The sequence below is a fragment of the Polistes dominula genome, unplaced genomic scaffold, assembly GCF_049000335.1.
Source record: "Polistes dominula isolate Pdom_NZ unplaced genomic scaffold, Pdom_raw_medaka contig_21, whole genome shotgun sequence".
In the NCBI taxonomy this organism is placed as follows: domain Eukaryota; kingdom Metazoa; phylum Arthropoda; class Insecta; order Hymenoptera; family Vespidae; genus Polistes; species Polistes dominula.
The window spans coordinates 3,992,362-4,010,108 of NW_028301061.1; the positions used below are offsets into that span (position 1 = coordinate 3,992,362).

The following is a 17,747-nucleotide window of genomic DNA, read 5'->3' on the forward strand; positions in this document are numbered from 1 at the left end:
GAGAGAGAGAGAGAGAGAGAGAGAGAGAGAGAAAATAATCATCAATAGAATAAATCTAAGTTATATTTATGGTAATAATAAAATATTCATCGATATTTTTTCAGGAGTCGCGTTGGGTCGCCGACGATGTCAGCGACTGTCGCCGGCAATCAGCAACAACAACATCCCCATCAGGAATGGGATATCAATGATTCTAATGTTCCAAGGGTAATTATATAATTCTTATATTCTTAATATTAGAATTAACGATTAAATGTTTAATAAAAATTATTCAATTAACACTTGATCTGTTCATGTATAATGTGATCCAATTACATTCTGTTAGATTAGTCATATGACTGATCATTGATAAAAATATGTTATGCAAATAAATTAAATCATTATTCATATTTTTTGATAATTTTTATTTTGAAAATAGTAATAATAAAAAAAAATCACTTTATTTTATTACTATAACCAGTCATTTTGACCAGTTTTAGTAGTTTTACTTTTAATGATGTTTTTATTATTGTGATACTTCAACCCTTTCACTGACGAGAAATTTATGGAAACTTTGCGTTAGGTGCTAAATTTATTTTTAAATTTATTTAAATAGAACGTTAATTTAATCTAAATATAATCCTTGAATGATATTTATAATGATTTTCAAAATAACATACAAAATATTTCGCAGTTGATACACCAATGAATAAAATAAAATCCAAAAATCTTGATGCAACCAAACAAGGTTTCTCGTAGTTTGCAGTGAATGGGTTAACACATCATATACCTGCCTAATTTTTTAAGCTACATGGGTAATATAAACTCTAACACATATGAAAAAAAAATATTTCAAATTACCCTAAATAGAAAATTCAGTTAAATATGCGATCCATGTAACACGAAAGGTTAACAAAATCAAATAAAGTCTTATATAATTATCAACAATCTTCTCAGAGAACTTACAATTAGATAAAAACGATTAAATGATTGAATTATATTGAATATTATTGAGTTTTGTTTCTAAACTTATTTGATATCTTACGATTAGCCAATAATTCGATCTCCTTCTTCTTTTTCTTCTTCTTTATTATTGTATTACTTTGGAACATTAACTTTGAACGAAAAGTTGTCCACGAGGGCACGTAAAAACATAAATCAATGACGCGAATACCGCTTTTAGGTCGTGGAATACGATCCTTGGTGCGAATGGGCGGATGGCCACGTAAGAAGGGTATATGGACCGGATTGCGAAGAAGCAAGAAGGCATGCATCTGGTTGGGCTATGAGAAATACAAACAATCACAACGTCAGCATACTGAAAAAGTCTTGCCTCGGAGTTTTGGTCTGCTCTCAGGAATGCATATTGCCTGGTGGCGGAAGGGTACACCTCCGACCGGCGATTTGCGACAAGGTACGAACCTTTTTGAGATCTCTACGATATATTTCCAAGCGGTTACTGATAAATCAGTAAAAGTATTTTACGAACTTGCTTCATTCAACACGCTATAAGTCTTCCCGCGATTTTTCGTAATTTTAAGATTTTACAAATTTGGAATTAACGGTGATAGTATTCTATTCTTATATTCAAATCTAAATAAAATCTAGCGCAATAGAATATTAGAGAATTATTATAATAATTATAAGTAATGAATTGTTTTTATTTTTAAAGTGGTATAAGTTCACTTGCGGCCCAATAAAATTTTTTCTTTTTTTATTATTTTATTTATTGTTATTTTGAATGATACAAAATATTTTTATTATTATCGATTTGATAATATTTTTTGATCAATTCTACAGTAAACTTTTATATATCTCCAAATAAAAATAAATGAATATATAAAACTTTGCACAAAATATGGACTCATATATTTATTTCTGCTAAATCTATTAAAATAATTGATTACTAATAAAATACATTAAGCAACAAAAAACAATTTTTATTCAATGTTAATTTCGAATTAAAATAATATTGTTAAAAAATATGGGCTTAATTCTCTACAAAGTATTTCTAAGATTTTTAGAAATTTAACTCTAAAAAATTCCAATAAAATAAAACTTTTGTAATATATAAAAAAATATTTAGTATATATAGTATAATAAATAATATGTTTTATTAAACAAGAAATAAATTTTAATTTTCTTTACTTTAATCAATCATTTTAATCGGTTTTAATAGTTCACATGTTCATTCGAAATATGAAACAATTAAATAATTAAAATATTACAAAACTATTATCATCTTAGCTAAAAAAAAAAAAAACAAATAGACCTAATAAATATTAAAAAAAAAGACCCCCCAACACAAATAAAATCACCCAGAATTTCATATGTGTTTACTCTTCAAATAAAAAATAAATAATCATGCTAGTATTAAACCTAGGATCATGTTTTCAGGCTAGAAAAAAGCAACAAGGTAAACCCTGCCCAAACAGACAATGCACCGGCCGTTTAGAAATTTTGTCCTGTCGTGGACATTGCGGTTATCCTGTTACACATTTTTGGCGACACACCGAACACGCAATATTCTTTCAAGCTAAAGGACAACACGATCATCCACGACCAGAAGCAAAATCCACTTCCGAAGCTAGAAGAAGCGTAGGTGCTGGTAAAAGAGTCAGAGGATTGGCTGTTTTACTCGCAAGAGAAGCTGCTTTAGGTTCCAAGGTTTGTTTCAATTAATAAATCATTTGTTGATATATATATGTCAACAAAACTTTTGATATTAAAGATTTTAATTAGAGATAACTACATTACCGACACTCGGATGTAAATGTTAAGATCAAGTAGAATTCTGTTACCGGTCGTTAAAGTAGTTACCTACAGAAAATAAATTAACTAAATCTAAATTAACTGTAAAAACGTAAATTGTCATTATCGATTATTTCCAATTAAAATATAAAATATAAATCTCTATCTATATATTTCATCGCGTATATTAAATACTATCTGTTATATATTACATATAAATAGGGTGGACCAAATAGAAGAAATGTTCGCGCCATCTAGTGACAAAAGTACAAACAACTTATAATTTGCTTTTATGATAATAGACAACTTCTTTTAAAATTAGACAACAATCTTCATAAATATACTACATATACATTATTATATTAAAATAATGCTAAACAGTAAAACATGATAGTTATTTATTCATTCATATAGCAAAATATTTTATCAGTTTAGTTTATAAGATAAAGAAAATTGATTACATTGTAAAATCTTACTTGGATAGATGAATTTAACTTGTCCAACGAATTCCTTCTTACTTTTCAACCTCTTTTAATAATGATGAATTACTGGAATTAAGAAATAACTTTCGTTGTTTCACTATTTTGCAGTTAATGTCATTGAGAGGAACAAAAAGATCGAATACTGAATCTACTGAACAACCTCCAAGAACTACAGCACCACCACCATTGATCTCAGATAAAGGTATGAAACTTATTCAAAGATAGTTAATAATTATTTAATTTTATATTCACTAATAATAATAAATAGTCACACTTTTTACTTAAAATACAAATATATTTACAACAAATTTCAAACTTTTTTCGCGTTAAATTTTGGTGCATATAGCGCGAACGAAACGAACAAAAATTTGAATGATCCAATTATTTTTAGCTACCAAAATTGGCCACATTGCGGCGCAATCGTTGCAACAGATCATATTGATTGGACGATTTACACGTTTTAAATTACTAACGCTGTTATTGGTCAAATGAAATAAAAGCGCGAATTTCATTTTATTTCAAAATTTCTAAGCATCTTATAGAACTTATAAATAATATATTATATATATATATTATTTCTTTTTTAGGATATTCCTGTTCATGTCCACCTTTCGAATGCATGTGTGGTATGCAAACGAACGTTTCATCGTATCAGCAACCACATCATCATCAAACTAATATATATAATCAACAAACATCATCGACTGAGTCATACTGGTTACCCGATACAGTACCAATGCAAGAAAATACCGTAGGATATTGTTTACCAAATCAAATACCTCAAGAAGCATCTTATCCAGAATTTCCATCATTTACAAGTGATCTCTTTCAACCTGAAGAAATTTTTCAATTGGATCAACCACTGCGACCAGACTTTCCAGTAAATTCCCAAGACGTAGCAAGGTCTCCACCCACTTTACTCGACCTTGGAAGTGGCACTATCAAATATGAAGTGAAACAACACAATCAAGAACAAACTTATTGGAACCAATTCTTGAGCGAAGATTCCAGTAGCAGTCATCTTAGCATGCAACAGGATGAAAGACTTCAATTTCCTGCTTTTGACACAGACAAAGATACGGGATTTGTCTCAAGAAAAACTATACATCAATACGTATCAGAAAAAGATCAAAATCAAGGTCATTCTCTGGAAGATGCATTGAATTTTCCGGGATACGATAGAACGCAAACTCCTAAACCCTTTACAAACGATCGCATTAAGAACGATCAGGATCATCAGCCTTATTGGACTCAACCTCAACAGGATGATCGACTTCATTTCCCTGGTTTCGATGGACACAAAGAAAACATTTTATCGTCCAGGAGGGACGTTGATTGTTTCAACAAAGACTGTCATCAAAATACCATGATCGACAGAACGAATTACGGAACTTATCAAAGACCCAAAAATGATATGGCATTAACTGATCCTGATCGTTCCGATCGAAGTCCCATATCCGAAAACAGACATCCTTATTCCTTCGACGGTTATCAACTATTTGACGACACGAACGCGAAAAATCATCAACCTATCGTTAGACAATCTCATCCAAGGCCGAATCACATGGTTCTTGAGGAAAGATCTCAAAATGCTTATGGAACGCACGAAACGAATCCTGAAGTGACCGAAAGACTTTTTTCAGATACCGCAACGATCGAATCCTCTGTACAACCTCAAAACAGTCCGGAACCATTTTTCTATCCCAATAACGATCGTTGTCATTACACGTGTGAGGTTCTTGATACTCGATTACCTCAAATGACGATGAACACAGCTCCCGTACATCATTCTGGACTTAACGGTTACAGTGACGTCCCTGATATCGATCTCCCACCTTTTGTAGACTATACATTAGTTGGAATGTTGTGCAGTTCTACGGAAGATAACTCAACAAGTATGATGACCGGTTGTCCTCCGAATTCTCAAACTTTCGTTCCTCATCATTAAAAAAGAAATTTTGAAATTTTAAATAAAGAAAAAGGAAAAATAATAACACTTTCCTTCGTCCGAAATATGAATTTGTATTATAAATAAATATATTACGTTAGTTGCACCACGAATAACTGTGCAATAGAAATTGAATCCTCTATTTAATCGAACACATCATCATATATGATAAGAAACTTAAAATATGTTAGATATAGCAATTAATTCGGTGCGTTAAAAAACAAATTTAGTTTATATATATATAAATTAATCATATATATGTATGTTATTATTCAAAATAGTTTTCATGATTTTCGATGATTTCGGTTCATCTTTCGGACAACTATTGAATTTCTTGATGAACAAAATATGACAATTTTGATTCAATGAATTTTACAATAATAATAATAATAATAATAATAATAATAATAATAATAATAATAATAATAATAATAATAATAATAATAATAATAATAATAATATAAAGAAGCACCGAATTAATTGTTACATCTAATACGTTATTGCGTAGTTAAATTAAGAAAAGTTTAGGAAAGGATTTTAAATGGAGGGATGGATGAGTTCCTAAACGAAAGTACACTCGAGTCCTCTATAACTTTGAAAAAAGTCACATAGTTTATTTGTAATTGTGTTTATTCGTAACAGATACTCTCACGATCACAATTGTATGTGTATATTATATAATATTATTGTATTACCTATATGGGTTACACTTTCTCGATTACATACGTAATATCTTTTTTTCATCATTTTTCTTTCTTTCTTTCTTTCTTTTTTCTTCTCTTTTTCTTCTTCTTATAATTTGTTTTGTTCATTTAAATCTCTATAATTATCGATAATTAGCAAAACGTAAATAAAAAAAAGAGGATGCACGAACGAAATGGGTGCGAATTAGTCTACGCAAACAACGCACGTCAACCAACGAGAGAGGATACCCCCCCATAAGAATATTTAAACCAATCATATATTTACTTGTATTTCATAGTTTTCTCGATATGAAAAAGTTCTACAACAACAACAAAAAATCTATCCAAGCAGATAGATTAAGAAAATAATTAAATAGAAAAAGTCACAGGTACGAAACAGGGTGTGCCTGTGTTTCATTTACAATTCTTCAATGACAATAAAGATAACGGACAAAAATAAATAGTATATATATTTTTATTCTCTCGTTGATACGTTTTCTCGTTACACTAATTGTGTTCGCTTATCATCATCATCATCATCATCATCATCATCATCATCATCATCATCATCATCATCATCATCATCATCATCATCATCATCATCATTATCATTATCATCATCATCATCATTGCGAACTTTCTTTTGTTATTTAAAATTTTGTAAATTGCCACAGCTCATGTCACAGATATAATTAACCTTTTAGGCACGGCTGAATTTTGCGCGGAGCTGTTTCTCTGTATGGCAGGGTTCAACAGACAATGTCGTTCTCTATGCGAGTACATTAAAATAAAATATTTAATGATTAAATTATAATTTTTCTTTAAAATATATTGCATATACTTTAACTTTAACAATTTACTTTAATAATTAATAATACAATTAGGTATGATATATTTTTAAAAATGTCATCCGCGAAAGCCACTATAGTGACGCGTCGTACTGGAAGATGGCATCCGCGAAAGTCACTATAGTGGCGCGTAGTGCCTAAGAGGTTAATCTTACTTTTCGTAAAGATTTCTTTTTACGAAATTATGATTTATTGTCAAAAAGAAAAAGAGACAAACAACAAATTAGTAAACTAATAGATTAATATATTAATCTGTCTCTCATCGATTTTCTATCCCTTATACTATTTAGAGTTCCTTTCTCGTGGTTTTTCTTTTCCAAAAATTTCAAGAGGAAAGAAAAAGAGAGAGAGAGAGAAAAAGAAAAAGAGTGAGAGAGAGAGAGAGGACGGGGGGGGGGGTTAATTAAAAATAGAACAAAAAAAGAAAGAAATAATCTTACATCAATCGAATAATATTCATAACACATTACGTCACAAACAAACACACACAACGTTATATATTTATCTCTACATACTTTTGTTGGATATTTAATCGTAAGTAAAAAATAAAAAAAAGTAAAAGACAAAAATTCAAACATTAGTAGTCGTAGGATCGCTAAAAAATAAAGAAAAAGTATGAGCGAGGGAATAGCTCTTTCTCCTATTTTTTAATCTAATTTATTTTATTTTATTTTATTTTATTTTATTTTATTCTTTTCTCGAACTTTACATCGGTCGGATTAAAAAAAATCGAGATTGCGTCGTTTTTTTTGTTTTTCTTTATTATTATTTATTTATTTAATTAGTTATTTACTTATTTATTTATTTTTGTTTAGAATTCACACTTCTCGTTTTGGGTCTTTACTTCTTTTTTCTCTTTGGAATATAAATATATCTATATTGTTTTGGTGTGTTTTATTTTTTTATTTGTTTTTTTTTTTTTTTATGTGTGTGTCCGTGCCTTTTTTTTTTACTATACGCAATGTCATTTACAAAATATTTCTGAAAACTGTGGCTCCGAGACCATACTTCGCACCCATCCACGCAATAACTTAATTTTCTTAATATTTTTTTTTCTTTTAAATAACTTATTTTACTATTTTTTTTTGTTTTTCTATAGGTTGGAAAGAAGATTCACAAAACTTTTTCCTCCGTGTATTTTATATAATTTTTGTTTATTTTTTTTTTTTTTTGTCATTTTATTACGAGAGTGTATCGTATATTTAACGATAAGGACAATACAATATTATTCTGATTTTATTATCGTCTCTCGTATTATGTGCCCTCCCCCCACCCCTCCTCTTTATTTTGTATTTTTAATAATCTTTTTTTTTCTTTTTCGTTTTAATTTTATCCTCGTTTAAATGGTCCACAACGTTGAATAATGATCGCGCTCGTAACACGTTAATTTTATTTTATTCTTTTTTTTTAAATTTAATTTTTGTTTATTTCTTGCTGATTAATTAAACTCGATTGATCGGCCATTTTTGATCAGGCACACGAGTCGTTGTCTCTCTCTCGACAATTTAGGAAATAATTCTACCTTTTTTTATTTTCATTTTCTTTTTTTTTTTCTTTTTTTTTCTTATCGGTAATGTAATACTCGTGCATTTACGTGCTCGTTACAGGCACGTTACTACGATATTCAAAATTTGATAAAACATGACTTTAATTAAAAAAGTCATTATTTTGTCTCGACGAGTTCGCGATCAAAGATTTATCAAGAAAACTAATGATAGCAGAATTACGAACGTTTGAATTGAAGTAAATAAAATAATAGTAGTAGTAATAGTAATAGTAATAATAATAATAATAATAATAATAATAATAATAATAATAATAATAGAAAGAAAGAGAAAATAAAAATACAAAAGCTTGTTATCAAACGTTCGTAATTCTCCTCGCAATGAAAATATCGATGTATCTTCGAAAAGCAAACAAACAAACAAACAAACAATCAAACAAAAACATCATTTGTTTTTCTCATTCATTCTTAATTAAATATTTCCGATTCGTTCAAATTATCTAATTTCCATTGGAAATATTCGTTAGTTTAGCGAGCTAACGTGTCGATAAAATTAAACAAAAAGAAAATAAATAAAAAAAAAAAAAAAAAAAAAAGAAAAGTCGAAGCGTAATCGAAATTTCTATTCGAAGAAAGAAAGAAAGAATTAACAAAAAAATAATAATAATATCTACTAATAAATAAATAACATTGAGAAGAGAGATAACGTTATTATTCAATAAGATTCATTCTCTTCGACATCGTTATTTTTTTCAACAATTTTTTCACAAAGTGATTGTATAGTGCATTAAAAATGATTATTATTATTTTAAAAAATTAATTCATTCGTTCCACGATGGAAAACGTAAAGCGCAACGACGAGTGACCGTCAACGACGTTGCGATTAAACGTTTGCCAAAGTGTATGTGTGTGTACGTATATTCTAATACGTGTGCGTGGTTGCAATGAAAATTTCGCACAATGCTATAATTAATCTAACAATGATTCCGTAATTATATGAAGGTTAAATACGTCATCAAATAAATATTATGGACCAGCAAAAGAAACCAACATTAAAAAAGAATCAAACAAACAAATAATGGCCTTGATGATCAACAACACATATTTAATTGCAATCGTCGAAGTGCAATTCCTCTTATTAAATAAATACATCTCTTGCTAATTGTAAATAATATAAATCAATAGAATGCAATCAATCCTATAGTTTGACGTATACTATTTCGATGAGATCCATTTAAAATAATACGATAAGAAGTGATTAGCAGACATTGAAAAGGAAACTAATGGAACAATGAAATATCTGCTCTTCGATCATCATAATTATCATTATTATCATCATCATCACTATCATCATCATTCTCTCCGATCAACTTTTTTTCCCCCTCTTTATTCAATTAATTTGTAATTAAGCTTATCATCGTCAGACGTACATATATCATTGACATCTAAACGGATCTATAAGCTAAATTAGTAAAGACCATCTTCTTTCAACCTTTAAAATATTACGTAGCATTTTGAATAAACCTTAGCCCGTAGCAGCGAGTTAAATTCTTTCGGAAAGTTAATATATTATTTAAACATAGATGAGAGAGAAGAGACGGTGTATGATAACGTGCGTGTCTGCGTATTTTCTACTTGTTAGAGGTTCTTTTTAATATTAATTATTATTATTATTATTGTTATTATTAGTATTATTATTATTAGTATTATTATTATTAATAATGTTAATATTATTTCAATAATAAAAGCCGAGCGAACGGTTGTCCTTTTTCTTTCTTTCTTTCTTTCTATTATTCTTTTTTTTCCCTTTTTATTATTTATTTATTTTTTTGCATTTTTTAACAGATCGAAAAAATAGGGCTAATAGGAACCGTAGATCGCGTGCACGTGAATAATCAACTATTTGTTTATAATATATATTCTCGTGCAACATCGATATTATAATTAATGATAGATTGTTTCTTTTTCTCATTTTCTTTTTTTTTTCTTTAAATGAAAGAAAAAAATATATATGTATATATAACAAAGCCTCGTTGTCAAATATTCATCTCAGCCACGACGAGAACAAGAGAGGAAAAATATTATTTTATTTTATAACGATTCGTTGAAGAGACTAAGAGTGTCGGAGATATAAATATGTATATATATATATTATATAATGTAATTGAAAATGTGATAGATAATGAAAGAATAGTGAAAGAAGAGAGAAATATAGGTCATCCATTGCTCCTCAACGAAATTCATACTAAATTCCTGCTATGCTATTCCATTTATTTAAGAATAAGCATTTATTATTCATGCTCGAGCACGAATATGTTTGTTTGTTTGTTTTTTATTTATTTTTTTATTCATTTATTTCTTTCTTTCTTCTTGACGAGTCGAGAGAGTGATTATGTAGCTATCATCATCATCATCATTATCTTCATCATTATCATCATTGTCATCATCATTATCTTCATCATCATCATCATCATTATCATCATTATCATCATCATTATCTTCATCATCATCATCATCGTTATCATCATCATTATCTTCATCATCATTATCATCGTTATCATTATCATTATCTTCATCATCATCATCATCATCATCATCATCATCATCATCAATGAGCTAAAAATCGAAGTCGACGAATCGTTTTTCTCGATTACAAATTCGAGCTTACGATTTTTAGGACAAACGGCGTCATTTTGAAATCTTTAGCACATATTTTTACAAACAATATGTCATTCATTTTCTACATCTACGTTTGCTTCGTTTAAAAAAAAAAAAAAATAATAATGATCCTTCGCTTATGTTTTTATATGTTTACATACGCAAAGAACACCTTCCCCCTCCCCACCGATACATTCGAATGAGTTTAATTGGTTCTTTCCTCTTGTACAAGAAATTAAAAAAAAAAAAAGAAAGAAAAATTACTTTGTTTAGTTTCATTTCTTTTTCTTTCTTTTTTTTCTATTCTTTTAAATCTAACTGTAAGGGAGAGAACAACGCACTCGAACGATCGATCAATTATGTTATTCTATTTTATTTTATTGTTTTTTTATTTTTATTTTTTTTCCTTTATTTCTGACAATTGGAATTAACGTTTAATTAATTATAATAATAAGAATAAGTAAGTAGAAGTGAAAATATTTTGAGAAACTAACGATCACAGCTACTTGTAGCGATACTACCAAGAATATCATCTTTTTTTTTTGTAAATGTGTACACGGACAAACAAATAATATAATCGACGGCAGGTAAGTAACGATAGGATAATTGTAATTAATAAAAAAAAAATACATATATGTTTTTATATATATTTATATATATATATATACGAGTTGCCAAGTGAGAAATTCCGCTTCTTTTTTCTCTAAGAGACTTAAATTTCATTTTGCAATTATCATCTATTTTTTTTATTATTAATATTATTATTATTATTATTATTATTATTATTATTATTAATATTAATATTATTATCATTATAATTATCATATAAGGTAAATGACCTCGATCGCATGGACATCGATCAGATTAATAGAAAAAAATATACGCGAATGTACGTGTGTATGTGTATACATACATACATTTATAAAATTCATTCTATAATGCGCACAATAGTTTTTTTTTCATTTTGTTTTTTTTTTCTTCTTTCTAGTATTTTCTGGTTTCATTTTTTTTTCTTTTTTTTTTCTTTTTTCATAGTTTAGTTTTTTATTTGCGTTCGTTATCAGAAAAATCCAGAAAAAAATTGCAAAAAACTCGCGCGTTGTTTAAGTTAAATTATCTTCTTCTATGAGTTTTCTTGTCTATCTTTTTTTTTTTTTTGTTCTCTTTTAAATAAACCTAAGGATATAACGATTGTAAGAGACATTGTAATTCTTTTCTTCTGTTCAAAAGAAGCAGTGGGAAATATTTCGCGATAAAAAAATTCACGAAACAGGCCGGTTATCGAAAGAGGTCGCGGGAAAGGAAAAGTAATAGAAAGAAAAAAAAGAGTAAAAAAAAGGAATAAAAAGAACGACTCTAATAGGTCATCTTATACGTAAAGAGTTACCGAAAATCTTTATGAAGAGAATATTACGAAATTGCATTGTGTATAAACACATTTACGAGAGAGGATTATTTTTGTTTACAAAATTTTTCTTTACTATATTCTCTTAGGACCTACTATGATGTTTTCGTATGCAAATATTGCACGTTTCTTACAACGTTATATGTATATGTATATATACATAAATAGATGTATATATGCATACGGACATACATACATACACGCATACATTATACATATATATATATACATATGTAATATTCGAGATATACTATTTTATTATACACACACACACATATAATTATAAATATAAACATACATATATATATATTATATATAGTATAATATATATAGTACAATATGTATATATATGTATAATATGTATGCATATATATATATATATATATATATATAAATTATGTAATGCGATAATGTATATAATATAAACTATATATACAAAATGTCTTCTTTGTAAAACTTACAACTAAGCTTTTCACATAGTGCAAAGATAATTTAATCGTTCGAATGCGGAAGTTTCAAAGCGAAATTACCGAACACTAATACAACTCTCGCTTTTTCACTTATATCCGCATCGGGTATTTGTTTCATTTTTGATGTTGTATTTCTTATTTTTTTTTTGTTTTTTGGTTTTTTTTTTATTTTTTTTTTTTTACTAAAGTTTTAAGCTCTAATTTTACTTTTCTTCCTATATATCGTCAAATTACAGAAAATTGTTATTGATGTCATTCATACAATATGCTGTTTTCTCCTTCTTTTTCTTATTCTTCTTTTTCTTCTTTTGCTATTTATTATGTTTATGAAGATGATAAATAAATGAAAGAAATAAAGAAGAAATTGAACAAACAAACAAATTAAAAAAGAAAATAATTCATTACTGGATAAGTTTAGGGACACAGAAGAATATTTAAATGTAGTGACATTTCATAGCTAATTCACCACCCACCACTGCATTTAGCAATTTATGTTTCACTTATTTAAAAATTATTTATATCACAGTGAAACTCCAATGCGCGGAGACGCACGCATCCATTCACGTTATAATAATAATTTTTTTTTCTTTTTTTCTCTTCCTGCTTTTTTTTTTTATTATTATCACATTCACTTATCCTTGCATGTGTAGTTTATATATATATATATTTATGTATCTATATGTTCACAAACGATGAGGATATATCCTTGAGACTCTGGTAAATTTAAATCTTGATTTGAGTTTTCACAGATACAGTTGGAGAATTTATTATCTCGCTTTCCTTCTTCTACTCATTAAACATGTAACGCACCACATCTGGTTGTATTTCATGCATAACCACAGCTTTATTAAAAACTGAGGACCAAAGGATGCGTTAAATTGAAATTATTCTGCTGCATTGCCTCTTTTCGACATCTGAGATTTAGATTTCTCAGCAGTCTCATCTACTGGCTTTATACGCACTTGGTAGAACTTAGTGCCTTGGGTTACACGATAACGATTGGTTGACTAAAACAAACAAATTTTTTTTATTAATATATAATTTATAAAAGATAGCAAACTTTGGAACAGTTTTAAATCTATTTTTTTAGATTATTAAAATTGTAATTTTTTTTATCTTGGAATAGATAAATTTCAAATAAATGCATTATAATTGTGAAATAAATCATGAAAATCCTATAAAAAGATTTATTTACCTTTCTTGCTATGCAGTATTCCTTATTGATAACTTCAGCGATAGCTTCGATTACTTGCGGAAGTCCATCGACAGTCCATCCTAGAGATTCTAGACAATCTGAATTTACAAAATAAAGTGTCGAAGATTCCTGAAGCAACGCATAACTCCAATGAAGGGGATCATAAATAACAAGAACCGTGTCACCGGGATTACACGAGGTTACCGTAATACGTCTCTGTTGAATTAATTTCGGAATGTTTCTCTTCTGACACAGTTGGATCAAGTGAAAGTAAGGTACGAGACCATCTCGACTGGTCGTAGATTCACGACAAGATGACGATCCAGAAACAATAGCAACGGATGTGTTCATATCTTTTTCACGAATATCGGAGGTGGAGGACGATGACTCAGCAAAATCTCTTCTGCTGCGTTCCTTAACTAATTCAATTTCCAAACGAACCTTATCGGCTTCCAATGCTTCGATCTTAGCATCTGAGACTATTTTACTTTCCATTATCATTTTTAATTCCGTGGATAATCTCTTATTGTCGTTTTCAAGAATTTCGAGTCTTCTTGATAAACGCGAATAATCATCGTCAGTTTCCAAACGTACTTTTTTTGATTCCGATGCTTCAGCTTCGTCCTTATCACTTTCCAAACTTTTCATAGCTTCTCCTAAATTACTTTGACTCATATCCAAACAATCTTGATCAAATTCCTTATGCGATGATGAATCCATTAAAAGAACTACCTTCTCTTTTTGATCTCGACTCTTCTTATCTGCTTCTACTAAATTTTCTACCTATTTTTAAATAAAATAATAATAACGTTTAATTTATTAAGTATTGATTTTAATCTAAAATAATGGAATCTATTTAGTATCTTAATTTATTACCTTTTCATTGAGCGCATGCCTGGATACATTTTTTGATTTGGCTAATTGTTTAATCGTACGTTTCTGCCATTCGTATTCGTCTGATAAATTTGTGAACTTTTGTCTTAGAAACTCGAGCTCTCTTTCCCTACCTTCTATCACTTGCCTGGCCATTAAAAGTTCGTGATCTAATTTAGCCTCGCAATCGGCACGTTCTTTTTCAATTGCATTACGTATGGCTGCTGTGTTTTCTAATTTCATTTCTTCTTTTGCTTTTGCTAATATAGCTTCGTGATTAACAAGTTTGATGAAATCAGGTCGCTGAAAAATAATAACGATAAAACGTGACCGAACCGATGATACTTATATAACTAAAATGAAATTACCTCTATCTTTTCCAAACTGGAATCACTAGGACTCCTTTCCATAGTATTACCCGCAGTTGATTTTAAACGTGTTCTAATAGAATCTAATTCCTTTTTATACTCCAATTCCAATTTTTCCGTAGCTTCCTTTACCATTCTGTGTTGTTCCACACGAGCAGAGCTCAAACTATCTTCGAGTTCTTTTATACGTTTCTGACATTGATTTAATGAATTGGTAAGAGAAGCTATTTTCACATACTTCTCATCATTTACCTTTTCAACAGCCGTTTCCTTGTCGATACGAGCCTGTTCCAAAGTCTCATCCATTTGTTGATGATAACGCGATTGCAAATTCCTTAAGTCGGTTTGTTCGGTATCCATTTTTTGACGCATTGTACTAATCAAATGTTGTTGTTCCGCTACTTCGGTTTCCTTCTCAAAGAGTTTTTCTTTTACAATACGTATCTCTTCATCTTGGGTATGCATTATTTTTTTTATATCACTCATTTCAAGCTCGTGACTAACGGTTAGTTCTTGTTCGCGTTCTTGCAAACGATGATCGTATTCGTTCGAGTACAATGTTAAAGCTTGACGAATACGTTCGGTTAATTCTGTAATACCGCTGTTTTCAAAATCTGATCGATTTCGTAAAACTGTTAATTCTTCTCGAACGGATGTTAAGGCTTCGTTTACGACCACTTTCATACTCCTCAAAATCGAACGTAATCTTTCCACCTCTTCGCGTGCGTTCCCAAGACTTTCCTGAAATAATTGATGTCATGGAAAATCCAATTTATATTTTTACCATAAATTCATATTACTTTTTAACATAAAGAATCCATAATACCCAATTAAATAAATATATATATAAAAAATGTAATAGTTCTCTATTAATTTGTTAATCAAGAATAGGATTTGTTTTGGAGGATAATGTCTAATGTCATGAAAATTTATTTTATTTCATTGATAAATGTTGTTAATATAACAAATGTCATATTTATATGAAAAGCAACCGTGTTTTTGATCTCTGAATATATATATACGTGTATGTATATATGTATATATGTATATGTGTATGTATATAAATATATATACATTTATGTATATATATATATATATATATATATATTCAGTGTTCTGAACAAGGTAAGGAATTAGGATACGAGAGTGCGACGGCAGCTATCCTGAAAAATTGAAAAGATGCACGTACCCACGCACAGATATCCGACCATTACTATTTCTTCAAGCTACATACATGACACAAACAGACAGACAGACAGACAGACAGACAGACAGACAGACAGACAGACAGACAGACAGACAAACAGACAGACATACACACATTCCTCGATTAAAAGCAAATTTAAATTTTAATAAAACACAAAATTATAATAACGACTGCATTACATATTTAGGATAAAATAATTAGGATAAAAATAAGATCAAACATCAATTTTCTATATTTCATAAATTTACCCTTAACGGTCGTAAGTCACCTCTCACGTGACAACAGTACTTTGTCGTTGCGGTCGCATGTCACGTGGGAGGTGACAACCAGTGAACCAGTCAAAATTGCAACAGAAAATCATTCCTTCATGTTGGAGATTGTTTCAAAAAATAGATAATTTCTAATAAAAATGTTTTTCTGCATATTTACCGAAACCATCTACAAATAATCGTATTTGAAACGTTACCTATGGAATGGATCAAAATGTAAAACAAGAACCAACGTAAAATAAATGAGAACATAAAAGATTGTACAGAATATAATTCAGATGAGGGCACTTTTTTTGCTTTTCCGGGATGATGGAATGGGTTGAGTAATGAAAAGTTTACGGCTACGACTACAAGGTCTTTTTTGAGCTGTGAGTCGTCCCGTACCTGAAGAAAGGAAACGACAGCCGGATGCCCGTCGACGGGAGGTTCGCTGAGGCTGCTCGGCAAAGAATCGTCCATGTAAAACTCGGTACCCACGAAGTCAGTAGCACCAACTCCGATGGAAGGGCTGCTAGCCCCGCTACCAGAGAATGACTGTAGTTGCTGTTGCTGGCCGTCGCACACCACGGAGTTAGAAGGTAAGGTAGGAGGATTCGGACTCAAGGAATTAGATGCCTCGGTCTTGTCAGAGGATACGGACGGAGTTATTGTAGGATTCTTTGGGTACCCGTTTGCAGCAGCAGCACTTTGCAACTGACTGGAAGAAGATTCACCGTTTTCCGCGCACTCGGTGAGAGGACTTAGCTGAGTGGGTCGTTCACTGACGGTAAGACTAGGAAAATGGAAGGAACTGGGTTCGTTCGATGTACATAATCGACTTGTTAGATCTGCGATCTTCGTGTTTAATGGTGAGACGTTAGTCGAACTGGAAGAAGCAGGGGACACGCTTCGCGAGGCACCAACCTCCAATTGTTTCTGCTTTTTCTGTTGGGTGCCATCGAAGGAACTAGGTTTAGAATCTGTCGCGCCTTGTCCTATTTTCTCGAACTCTTCCGTATCCGTTTCCGATTCAAATCCACCTCTGAAATAATGCAAACATATTCATAACACCTTGCACAAATTAAATCTTGATTGGAAATAGATTAAAGTATTTATATATAGCAAATG

At 29.9% G+C, this 17,747-nt stretch overlaps 2 protein-coding genes across 6 annotated transcripts in view; one reads left to right on the forward strand and one right to left on the reverse strand.

The window, feature by feature from the left end:
* The first annotated feature begins 110 nt into the window (after positions 1-110).
* LOC107065358 (uncharacterized) lies at positions 111-7,059 on the forward strand. The gene is made up of 5 exons (XM_015318976.2): positions 111-207; positions 1,163-1,393; positions 2,377-2,646; positions 3,321-3,414; positions 3,800-7,059. Exons 1-5 carry the CDS (start codon positions 127-129, stop codon positions 5,158-5,160), a joined length of 2,037 nt encoding a protein of 678 aa, XP_015174462.2. The 5' UTR covers positions 111-126; the 3' UTR covers positions 5,161-7,059.
* Positions 5,743-17,747, reverse strand: part of Atg17 (autophagy-related 17) — a 113,424-nt gene continuing 101,419 nt past the window's right edge. For 4 of the 5 annotated variants that reach the window (XM_089176093.1, XM_015318963.2, XM_089176091.1 and 1 more), the window contains exons 7-11: positions 17,025-17,661; positions 15,165-15,905; positions 14,800-15,099; positions 13,924-14,706; positions 5,743-13,735 (exon numbers count right to left, since the gene is read on the reverse strand). In XM_089176093.1, the coding sequence (XP_089032219.1) occupies positions 13,613-13,735; positions 13,924-14,706; positions 14,800-15,099; positions 15,165-15,905; positions 17,025-17,661 (2,584 nt within the window). In that variant the 3' untranslated portion in view covers positions 5,743-13,612. The remainder of the gene's footprint in view (positions 13,736-13,923; positions 14,707-14,799; positions 15,100-15,164; positions 15,906-17,024; positions 17,662-17,747) is intronic. The other variant, XM_015318964.2, reaches the window with a different exon arrangement.

Excerpts from the sequence above, each read along its gene's own strand:
- LOC107065358 (XM_015318976.2), top strand. The coding sequence starts at position 127 with ATGTCAGCGACTGTCGCCGGCAATCAGCAACAACAACATCCCCATCAG. Across the intron at positions 208-1,162 it reads ATGATTCTAATGTTCCAAGG|GTCGTGGAATACGATCCTTG; the intron begins GTAATTATATAA and ends TACCGCTTTTAG. Across the intron at positions 2,647-3,320 it reads AAGCTGCTTTAGGTTCCAAG|TTAATGTCATTGAGAGGAAC; the intron begins GTTTGTTTCAAT and ends ACTATTTTGCAG.